This window comes from Aotus nancymaae, unplaced genomic scaffold (assembly GCF_030222135.1).
Source record: "Aotus nancymaae isolate 86718 unplaced genomic scaffold, 86718_ANA_hifiasm-v0.15.2.pri h1tg000040l, whole genome shotgun sequence".
Taxonomy (NCBI): domain Eukaryota; kingdom Metazoa; phylum Chordata; class Mammalia; order Primates; family Aotidae; genus Aotus; species Aotus nancymaae.
In genome coordinates, this window is record NW_026988454.1 from 81014901 (window position 1) to 81027057 (window position 12157).

Here is a 12157-nt window from a genome sequence, read left to right on the forward strand (position 1 = left end):
ATGAACAAGGTTAGAATTGTGGGAGTGGCATGAATTCTGTGAAGATGCAGACACAGTTAAACGATAACAATCCATTGTTCCCTAGCTTGCTTTTTTATGTTACTTACTGTTCAGGAGTTATATAGCTGGAGGCCACAAGATTTGTAACCCTAATTGCTCCTATAAATAACATTACTATTGTAAAATCTAAGACTGGTGTTTGAGATATTTTTCAGACTTCTGCATCCTGCAGATGCTAGCTGTACCTGTGACCCATGCCACAGAACTGACACTATGGGTCCTGTGACTCTCCAACACCCTCATGCAGAAACTGATTCAGTGCACAAGGACAGTTTCAACTTCTCTATGATTTCATCCCTAACCAATCAGCAGCATTCATTCCATAGATCCAGCCCACCAAATTATCCTTCAAAACCCTAACCTCTGAGTTCTTGGGGAGGCAGATTTGAGAAATATCTCCCATCCTTCCATTTAGTCGCCTTGCTATAATTAAACTCTACTGCAACACTGCTATCTCAGTATATTGGCTTTTCTGTGAGATGGGCAAGAAGAACCCACTGGTCTGTAACACTACCTAGAAAAACCCCAGCTATGGATTGATTCAACCAATTGACTTTCCCAGTAACATGCCAGTATTACTGAGCCTTGCTGCAGAAATCACATGGCGGCACAGATTTATACCACCATAAATTTATGGTCTCCAACTCAACCAGGCTCTAAATGCTACAAGGCAATTCTTATTTCCTTTGTCAAGTTTTCTTTCTTCAGACTTCCTTTCTCCTCCACATTTCTTCACTCCTTCTTCTCCTATCTCAATTCTTTCCTCACCTAAAAATACGATTTTACCTCCCTCTTCATGGAGAATTTTGATGTTGTCAGATGACACAATTTCCTTACCCCAGCTTTCATATGAATCCACTGTTTTTCATTCCTCTCACTACAATAGAATGGTGTCCTGAGGGGTAAGGCAAATTTCTCCCCCAGTGTTCTGAATCACATTTATTTATTCAACAAATACAGAATTTACTTGGTTGAATTATATCTTCCCAAAAAAGATACGTTGAAGTCTTAATCCCTAGTACCACAGAATGGAAATAGGATCATTGCAGATATAACGAGTTAAAACCAAGTGATGGAGTAGAGTAAGTCTCAATCCAATATGATTGCTGTCTTTATAAGCAGATGGCCATAAAAACAGAGACACAGAGAGAACATTATGTAATGATAAAGGTAGAGGTTGGAGTTATGCAGCTGCAAGCCAAGGAATGTCATAGATTGCCTGAATACCACTAGAAGCTGAGAAGAGGCAAGAAAGGTTTCAGAGGAAGCATGGCTCTGCCAACTTTGATTTCAGACTTCTACCCTCCAGGACTGTGAGACAACAAATTTCTGTTGTTTTGAGCCACCCAGTTTGTGATACTTTGTTATGAAAGCCCTGGAAAACTGATGTGATATTATCAGCACAAAACAGTGAGCAAAACAAAGATCCTTGCCCTTGCTGTGGAGCTTAACTGACCTTCTAAAAGCCTAGGCATATAGATTATCTCTTTTTTCTCCTTTATTTTCTACTTCTCCTTCTCTTCTGGCTTCTCCCACTTTTAAATGTCTCAAATCACTTTACATAAAAATTATAATATCCCTTGCCTTCAAGTTCCCTTCTATCTACCAAGTTATCCCTCATCCTTTTTTTATGGCCACATTTCTTGAAAGAGTTGTCAGCAGGCATGGTGGCCCATGCCTGTAATCCCAGCACTTTGGGAGGCTGAGGTGGGTGGATCACGAGGTCAGGAGATCAAGACCATTCTGGCTAACACAGTGAAACCCCATCTCTACTAAAAATACAAAAAAGGGCCGGGCGCGGTGGCTCACGCCTGTAATCCCAGCACTTTGGGAGGCCGAGGCGGGTGGATCACGAGGTCAAGAGATCGAGACCATCCTGGTCAACATGGTGAAACCCCATCTCTACTAAAAATACAAAAATTAGCTGGGCACGGTGGGGCATGCCTGTAATCCCAGCTACTCAGGAGGCTGAGGCAGGAGAATTGCCTGAACCCAGGAGGCGGAGGTTGCGGTGAGCCGAGATCGCGCCATTGCACTCCAGCCCGAGTAACAAGAGCGAAACTCCGTCTCAAAAAAAAAAAAAAATCCAAAAAAAAAGTTAGCTGGGCATGGTGGCATGCACCTGTAGTCCCAGCTGCTCAGGAGGCTGAGGCAGGAGAATCACTCCCACCCACGTGAGAGATGGAGGTTGCAGTGAGCTGAGATCGTGCGACTACAATCCAAACTGGGTGACAGAGCAAGAATCCATCTCAAAAAAAAAAAATAGTTGTCTGTTGTGGTCTGTGAGATCGGCACATCTGCCAGGGGTCTCTTGACCAGCAAGAGGGTCCCAATACCTGGAAGAGAGAGTGCGCGGAAGAAAAGAATGACAGAAAAGAATGAGGTCTGGAGGGCTGTCAGGCCACGCCCAAGACAGCAGTTTATTTCTGGTGCACAGGAGCTTATATATGTTTTTTCATACAGTGACTGACGTAGGTCCCATTACAAAAGTTTTATCAGGAGGGAACAGAAAATTACAAAGTAAGCAGGGGAGCGGGTAGCATACAGGTTTATCCAGAGGTCACTGAACACAAAACAAACAAAAGATTCTTATCCTATAAAGATTCTTATCCTCTTATCAATAACTACAGTTACAGTAAGTAACATCAAGGCAAGCGATAATTTGAGGGGTAGCAATTTTCTAGTAACATGTGAGTGATCACAGGATTTAGTAAATGCAGGTAAGCAGAGTCGTAAAACCAGCCCAGAACGGGAACTTCAAGGGAGACAATAGTCTCGTAAATGGTCACGCAGGCCTCACCCAGACATGCCATTAGCTCAGTGGATCAAGAATAGGCTTCTGCAAACTCAGGCCTCTATCACTTCCTTCTTTTTTCCTCAGCTCGACTACCCTCAGCGGGGGAAGAATATGTCCGGGCTCTAACTCCGTAATGGCGGAGACACTGAGGGGTCTCTATGCTGGTGGAGTGATCCCCATAGTTGTCTACATCTGCCTTGTATGCTGATCTACTCACATTGTAGCCCCCTGCATTCTCACCTTTGCTTCCATCACTCCACTGAATTTGCCCTTGCCAACATCAATGGATAACAGTCTTAGTCACCATTTTTTTTCACTTTGATTATTTTAGTGCCCTCTATATTGGTCTTCTTGCCTCTGTTGTGGCTTTCAAAGTGGAATTGACGGGCAAATGACCTGTGCAGTCACAAAGGGCTCCATGCTTGGTTTTAAGCTCTACTGTTGCCATCTTGAAATTCTTAATTTTAAGTTTGCATTTTGTAAGTGAAGTCCAATGGGACAATAGAGTATGTGTGTGAGCAGAGGAGATATATGCAATATGTGTGCCTGCCATTTCTTGCTCCTCCATTTCCATACAGTAGCCATGATGCCTCATGAGCACAAGATTCCAGTGGACCCATGATATGTGGGAGTTCAGTAAAGCTCAAAGTGAGTACAAAAGAAGTGTGCAGAGCCTCAGTGAGCACAGAAAGGCCATGCTTTCCACTGGGGAATCAGATCTTGTTTTGAAGGAACAAAGAAGGTAATGACATTCTAAGAAACTTCTGGGCTGAGTGCAGTGGCTCATGCCTGTAATCCCAGCATTTTGAGAGGCTGAGGTGGACAGATCACCTGAGGTCAGGAGTTTAAGACTAGCCTGGCCAACATGGCGAAACCCCATCTCTACTAAAAATACAAAAATTATCCAGGTGTGGTGGTGGCCACCTGTAATCCCAGCTACTCAGGAGGCTGAGGCAGGAAAATAGCTTGAACCTGGGAGGCGGAGGTTGCAGCGAGCGGAGATTGCACCACTGCACTCCAGCCTGGGCTCCATCTCAAAAAAAAAAAAAAAGAGAGAGAAAAGAAACTTCTATGACCACAGAGTCCCATGATATTCTTTTTTGTTCATGTTTCTTCCTGGTATTAGCCGAAATTTATGCTGAACATAATAACATAGTAGGAAAGGGAAAGATAGCGAACCTGTAATTCACTTTACTTTCAGTCCCTCCCTACTCACCTACTTATCAGTAGGCCAAGGATAAAATATGTTGGTAGAGGCCAGGTGTGGTGGCTCACGCCTGTAATCCAATCACTTTGGAGGCCAAGGTGGGAGGATCACCTGAGGTCGGGAGTTCAAGACCAGCCTGACCAAAATGATGAAACCCCGTCTTAAAAAAGAAAGAAAGAAAGAAAAAAAAAAAGCATGTTGGTAGAATGTACACCTATCAAAAAGTGAGAGAAACTAGGCATAGTATTGTGCACCTGTGGTCCCAGATACTCAGAAAGCTGAGACAGGAGTTCAAGGCCAGCTTGAGCAATATAGTGAGACTCCATCTCAAAAAAAAAAAGTGGCCGGGTGTGGTGGCTCACGCCTGTAATCTCAGCACTTTGGGAGGCCAAGACAGGCAGATCACCCGAGGTCAGGAGTTCAAGACCAGCCTGGCCAACATGGTGAAACCCTGTCTTTAAAAAAAAGAAAGAAAGAGGCCGGGTGCGGTGGCTCAAGCCTGTAATCCCAGCACTTTGGGAGGCCGAGACGGGTGGATCACGAGGTCAAGAGATCGAGACCGTCCTGGTCAACATGGTGAAACCCCGTCTCTACTAATACAAAAAATTAGCTGGGCATGGTGGCGCGTGCCTGTAATCCCAGCTACTCAGGAGGCTGAGGCAGGAGAATTGCCTGAACCCAGGAGGCGGAGGTTGCGGTGAGCCGTGATTGCGCCATTGCACTCCAGCCCGAGTAACAAGAGCGAAACTCCGCCTCAAAAAAAAAAAAAAAAGAAAGAAAGAAAAAAATAACTGAGAGACACACAACTGAGTTGGTTTTGTGCAGCATTTCCAGTGTTCTGAGCAGACAAATTATATATGCATGTATCTGCTATTTAAATACAAATTGTATTAACTGATTCCCCAAAGAATATTAAAAATAAAAACAAAAAGATAAAAGGAATATAAATTGTGCAATTTCAGTGATTCTTTTTATGAGTTAAATGTTCTTATGTTTGCATTTAAAGCTGGCATTGCACAATATAAAGATAAAATGGTAACATTTTTGGTAATAATTAAAAATAGCAATTTTCCTTTACTTAGAACAATATTACATAACAAATAAGAAACACCATGACAAGTGAAGGCAAAGACTGCAGAGGAATAGAAAAAGCTTTATATTGTAGTACCTTTAACATCATATTTTCATGCTTTTTTAACAAGCTCTACATATTTATTTTGTACTATGTCCTGCAAAATGTAGCCAGCTCTGGTTGCTTTTCACCAATTCATTGTATCACAAGAATGAACTAAATTATAAATATTATCAAGTCATTTTCTTGTTTAAAACATTTCTTTTTTTCTTTATTTATTTTTTTTTTTTGAGATGGAGTTTTGCTCTTGTTACCCAGGCTGGAGTGCAATGGCGTGATCTCGGCTCACCACAACCTCTGCCTCCTGGGTTCAAGCAATTCTCCTGCCTCAGCCTCCCAAGTAGCTGGGACTACAGGCACGCACCACCATGCCCAGCTAATTTTTGTATTTTTTAGTAGAGACGGGGTTTCACCTTGTTGACCAGGATGGTCTCGATCTCTTGACCTCGTGATCCACCCTCCTCGGCCTCCCAGAGTGCTGGGATTATAGGCGTGAGCCACCGCGCCCGGCCTGTTTAAAACATTTCTGATGGCCAGGCATGGTGATGCACACTTGTAATCCCAGCTACTCTGGAGGTTTTAAGCTCTACTGTTGCCATCTTGAAATTCTTAATAGCGTTATCTTTAAACTTGTATTTTGTAAGTGAAGTCCAATGGGACAATAGAGTATGTGTGTGAGCAGAGGAGATATACGCAATATGTGTGCCTGCCATTTCTTGCTGCTCCATTTCTATACAGTAGCCATGATCCTTCATGAGTCCTGGGTAGCTGAACTAGAATGGGGTGTGTGTGTGTGTGTGTATGTGTGTGTGTTTAAGAGATAGAGATAGAGTATTGCTATATTGCTCAGACTGGACGTGAACTCCTAGACTCAAGCAATCCTTCTGCTTCAGCCTCCTGAGTAGCTGGACGATAGGCATGTACCACCAGGCCTAGCTGAAAATGGGTTTTCATGTCAAAGTGGCATGACATGAGAAATCCAAGAGTAGGGTTGCTTGATCGCTTGAACTCGGGAGACAGAGGCTGCAGTGAGCTGAGATGGTGACACTGCACTCCAGTCTGGGTGACAGAACAAGACTCTGTCTCAAAAAAAAAAAAAAAAAAAATCAAACATTTATGACACTTACCAGAGCCTTCCCCTACAGTTGCATTTTACATAATGATACTCAAAAGGAGAAAGGGATCTGAAATCCAGCCTGCACTCTGCCTGTCCTGCTTTGCACCCTGTCATAGGGGTGCAGTAATGACCTTAGACCAAGGAAAAGAAACACTGCTCTGGGCCACCCATTTTATAGTAGTGTGTTTAATCTCCAAAGTGCATGCAAATCAATTTAGGATCTGCAGATTCTTATTTAATTGGTCCGAAGAGGCCTGAGGTTCCTCATTTTTGCACACTCCCCAGGGGTGTCCATGCTGCTGGTCCACAGATCACATTTTGAGTAGCAAGGCTTTAGAGGACCCTGCTCTTGGATTTCTCATACCATGGCACCCTGACGTGAAAACCCATTTTCAGCTAGGCATGGTAGCACATGCCTGTAGTCCCAGCTATTCTACTCAGGAGGCTGAGGTAGAAGGATTGCTTAAGCCTAGTAGTTCGTGTCCAGCCCCAGCAACATAGCATAGTAATACTCTATCTTTATCTCTCTCTTTTTTTTTTTTTTGTATAAAAAATGGTATTTTATTCAAATTCCCAAAACAAACTTGAGGAGTTATGCTAGGTTTGAATTGAAGAAAAAAGGCCAAGTTAAAATAGGAAAATGAATAGTTTTCATTAGTGGGAGTTGAAATCAAAGTATACATGTGCATACATTCTAATCCACCATCTATCCCATGTGGCATTTTCCAAGGTTTAAGAGTCTACCAGGCCAAACCCTTGGCCACCTTCACTGTTTTTGCTTTTCTTTGCCCCTTTCTTTTCTCTTGCTTTGCCTTCAGCTTTTTTCTTTCCTTTTGGTTCATCCATATTGGGTACTGTCCATGATGGTCTAGAAGAGTCTTTTTGTTTCTCTTAATATCAGTCTCCGTTTTCATGTTATCTTTTTCAGCTTTTACCTCGCATTGCATTTTCTCTTGGCAATGTTTGGGTTTGGGTACCACCACAGTTGCTATCTCTTGAACATCTTTCATTAAAATACCACTGTCTACTTTGAGAATATTTTTAAGCCTGCTGAGCTCCTTTGGGGCATTCTTTTTTCTCTTTCAGCACACATCTTTATTTTCCACTTACTACATGAGCTTTTAGCCATGTTTTACCTGAGAAACAAAAACACACACGCAACTTTTTTCTTTTTTCTTTTTTTTTTTTAGACAGAGTTTCACTCTATTGCCCAGGCTGGAGTGCAACCGCACGATCTCGGCTCACTGCAACCTCTGCCACCCGGGTTGAAGCAATTCTTCTCCTGCCCCAGCTTTCTGAATAGCTGGGATTACAGGTGCCTACCACCACACCAGCTAATTTTTTTGTATTTTTAGTAGAGATGGAGTTTCACCATGTTGGCCAGGCTGGTCTTGCACTCCTGACCTTAGGTAATCTGCCTGCCTCGGCCTCCCAAAGTGCTGGGATCAGAGGCATGAGCCACCGCACCCAGCCAGCAATACTCTATCTCTGAAACAAATACACACACACACACACACACACACACACACACACACCCCATTCTAGTTCAGCTACCCAGGACTATATATTTTCCTGCTCAAACAGTTTAGGGTTTACTTCTAACTGTTGCTGGGAGGAGAGGGAATGGTGAATAGAACTTGGTAGAGTGTTCAGATGTATATGTACAAGACCGTTTTTGAATAGAGTGGTGTCAGTGGTTGCATTTTCCTTCTTTCTTTCTTTTTCTTTTTTTTTTTCAGAGTCTTGCTATGTTGTCTAGGTGGGAGTGCAGTGGCTATTCACAGGTGTGATCATAGCACATTGCAGCCTCAAACTCCTGGCTCAAGAGATCCTCCCACATAGCTGCGACTATAGGCATGCACCACAGCACCCAGCTCAGTGACTACTTTCTTTTCTGCCTACTTTATTTAACTTTTTTATTAGTTATGAATATACACAACCTTATCATCTGTAAATAATGATACATTTATCTTTTCTTTTTCATAGTTATCCTTCTTATTTGTTTTACATCTTATTTTAATTGCTAGAATTTACAGAACTTGTTAAATAATGGTAATAAGGGAAGATTCTCTTTTGTAGTCCTTACATTAATGGAAGCCTAGTATTTCAAGGTTAAGTATGAGTGTGATATTACCTGGATTTCATAAAAGTATTCTTGATTATTATGTTTCACTCAATTCCTAGTTTCTTGTTATTAGCATTTTTATGGACTGAATGTCTATGTTTCTCCACAATTCATATTTTGAAATCCTAAACCCCAATGTGATGATATTTGGTGGTGGGGCCTTTGAGAGGTAATTAGGGTTTGATTAGTTCATGATGCTAGGACCCTCATGATGAGATTAATGCACTTATCAAAAGAGGAGGAGACATGGGATCTCAATCTCTCTCTTCTTTTCATCATGTGAGGATATAATGAAAAGATAGCCATCAGTCAGGCGTGGTGACTCATGCCTGTAATCCCAGCACCTTGGGAAGCCAAGGCTGGCGGATCACCTGAGGTCAGGAGTTCGAGATCAGCCTGACCAACATCGTGAAACCCTGTCTCTCTAAAAAAAATGTGTGTGTGTGTGTGTGTGTGTGTGTGTGTGTGTGTGTGTGTGTGTGTAAAAGAGAAGATAGCCATCTACAGACCAGGAGAAAGAACCCTCAATGGATCTGCTGGTATCTTGATCATGTATTTCCCAGTCTCTAGAACTGTGAGAAATAAATGGTTGTTGGACCACCTAGCCCATCCCATGGTAATTTGCTATAGCAGCCCAAACTGACTAAGACAAGACTCAAAGGTGGATATTTATTTGTATCAAATGCCTTTTCAGCAATGATCTAAATAAATATGTAGATTACCCTCTTTGATGTATTAAAATGATGTATTAGATCAGGTGTTACAAAGTAAATTCTTTTCTTTTCTTTTTTTTTTTTAAGATACAGGGTCTCACTCTGTTGCCCAGTCTGGAGTGCAGTGGTAAGATCATAGTTCACTGCAGCCTCAAATTCCTGAACTTAAGCCGTCCTCCTGCCTTAGTCACCCAAGTACAAGGTCCCAAACATCACAAATGGCTCTTCTAGTATTTTTTTGAAATCAGTAGCAGAATTTAACTTGCAAATACTTAAGATTTTAAATTTCCCTCCTTCCTTCCTTCCTTCCTTTTTTCTCTTCTCTTCTCTGCCTTTTCTTTTATTTTTTATTTTTTATTTTCTTTTTCTTTTTGAGAAAGAGTCTCACTTTGTTGCCCAGACTGGAATGCAGTGGTATGATCTTGGCTCACTGCAACCTCTGCCTCCCGGGTTCAAGTGATTCTCCTGCCTCAGCCTCCAGAGTAGCTGGAATTACAGGCATGAGCCACCACACCTGGGTAAGTTTTGTATTCTTTTTTTTTTTTTTTTTGAGACGGAGTTTCGCTCTTGTTACCCAGGCTGGAGTGCAGTGGCGCGATCTCGGCTCACCACAACCTCCGCCTCCTGGGTTCAGGCAATTCTCCTGCCTCAGCCTCCTGAGTAGCTGGGATTACAGGCACGCGCCACCATGCCCAGCTAATTTTTTGTATTTTTAGTAGAGACGGGGTTTCACCATGTTGACCAGGTTGGTCTCGATCTCTTGACCTCGTGATCCACCCGCCTCGGCCTCCCAAAGTGCTGGGATTACAGGCATGAGCCACCGCACCCGGCCAAGTTTTGTATTCTTAATAGAGATGGGGTTTCACCATGTTGGCCAGGCTGGTCTCTAACTCCTGGCCTCAGGCAATCCACCTGACTCAGCCCCACAAAGTGCTGGAACTACAGGCGTGAAACACTGCACCCAGATTTTTTTTTTTTTTTTTGTCAGGGTCTCATTCTGTTGCCCAGGCAAAAGTTCAGTAGCTTGAACATAACTTATTGCAGTCTCCACTCCCCAAGCTCAAACAATCTTCCCACTGAAGGAGCTGGGACTACAGGTGCATGCCACCATGCCTGGCTAATTTTTTGTATTTTTTTTGTAGAGACAGGGTTTCACCATGTTGCCCAAGCTGGTCTTGAACTTCTGACTTCAAGTGATCATCCTGCCTCAGCCTTCCAATGTGCTAGGATTACAGGGTTAAGCCTCAGTGGCTGGCCCTTACATTTCTTTCATAATGTCAATTGGTCTGAATTTGCGTGTGTATGTGTGTGTGTGTGCTCTGTCGGGTTTTGATATCAGAACTTATGCTGATTTTATAAAATAAACTTAGAAAATTTCCATCTTTTTTATTTTATGTAACAGTTCATGTAACATTGTAATTATATTTTCCATGAAAGAATCCGTTCTTGGCCAGGTGCAGTGGCTCACACCTGTAATCCCAGCACTTTGGGAGGCCAAGGTACGTGGATCACCTGAGGTCAGGCGTTCCAGACCAGCCTGGCCAACATATTTCTGTTTCTACTAAAAATAGAAAAATTGGTGTTCGCAGCCACCGCGGCGCTGCCGTCGCTCTCCAACGCCAGCGCCTCCTCTCGCTCGCCGGGCTCCAGCCGAAGGAGAAGGAGGGTAAGTAAGGAGGTCTCTATACCATGGCTCGTACAAAGCAGACTGCCCGCAAGTCTACCGGTGGTAAAGCACCCAGGAAGCAACTGGCTACAAAAGCCGCTCGCAAGAGTGTGCCCTCTACTGGAGGGGTGAAGAAACCTCATCGTTACAGGCCTGGTACTGTGGCACTCCGTGAAATTAGACGTTATCAGAAGTCCACTGAACTTCTGATTCGCAAACTTCCCTTCCAGCGTCTGGTGCGAGAAATTGCTCAGGACTTTAAAACAGATCTGCGCTTCCAGAGCGCAGCTGTCGGTGCTTTGCAGGAGGCAAGTGAGGCCTATCTGGTTGGCCTTTTTGAAGACACCAACTTTTGTGCTATCCATGCCAAACGTGTAATAATTATGCCAAAAGACATCCAGCTAGCACGCCGCATACGTGGAGAGCAGTGCTTAAGAATCCACTATGTTGGGAAACACTTCATTCTCAAAAAAAAAAAAAAAAAATTCTCTTCTTCCTGTTATTGGTAGTTCTGAATGTTAGATAATTTTTTTTCCATGGGGTCAGAAGGTACCTTAGTATATGATTGCGAGTGGAAAAATAGGGGACAGAACTCAGGTATTGGCAGTTTTTCCATTTACATTTGTGTGTGAGTTTTTAATATAAATGCGGAGATGTAAAGCATTAATGCAAGTTAAAACGTTTCAGTGAACAAGTTTCAGCAGTTCAACTTTATAATATTTATAAATAAAACTGTTAAATTTTTCTGGACAATGCCAGCATTTGGATTTTTTTAAAACAAGTAAATTTCTTATTGATGGCAACTAAATGGTGTTTGTAGCATTTTTATCATACAGTAGATTCTATCCATTCACTATACTTTTCTAACTGAGTTGTCCTACATGCAAGTACATGTTTTTAATGTTGTCTGTCTTCTGTGCTGTTCCTGTAAGTTTGCTATTAAAATACATTAAACTATAAAAAAAAAATAGAAAAATTAGCCAGGCATAGTGGCATGTCCCTGTAATGCCAGCTACTCAGGAGGCTGAGACAGGAGAATCACTTGAACCTGGGAAGCAGAAGTTGCAGTGAGCCAAGATCACCCCACTACTCTCTGGGGACAGAGCAAGACTGTCTAAACAAAAGAAAAACAAACAAATAAAAAGATCTATTTTTTAAACCATCTAGACCAAAAACATTTTGGGGAGTTAATTATTGAACATCTTTTTCAATTTCTCCCATAGTTTTTGGTATCTTTTTATTTCTACTTGGTTTAATTTTGATAATATATTTTTCTTCAAAAATTTTAATTTTATCAATATTTCCAAGTTTATGTCCAGGTGTTATGAAGTAGTGTAAAA

At 42.3% G+C, this 12157-nt stretch overlaps 1 protein-coding gene and 1 pseudogene across 1 annotated transcript; one reads left to right on the forward strand and one right to left on the reverse strand.

Annotated features, from left to right (window-relative positions):
* Positions 1 to 7053: 7053 nt before the first annotated feature.
* Positions 7054 to 7442, reverse strand: LOC105728473 (protein LLP homolog; annotated as a pseudogene).
* Positions 7443 to 10751: 3309 nt separating this feature from the next.
* Positions 10752 to 11813, forward strand: LOC105728434 (histone H3.3A-like). The gene has a single exon (XM_012468800.3). It carries the CDS (start codon positions 10841 to 10843, stop codon positions 11324 to 11326), a length of 486 nt encoding a protein of 161 aa, XP_012324223.2. The 5' UTR covers positions 10752 to 10840; the 3' UTR covers positions 11327 to 11813.
* Positions 11814 to 12157: the final 344 nt, after the last annotated feature.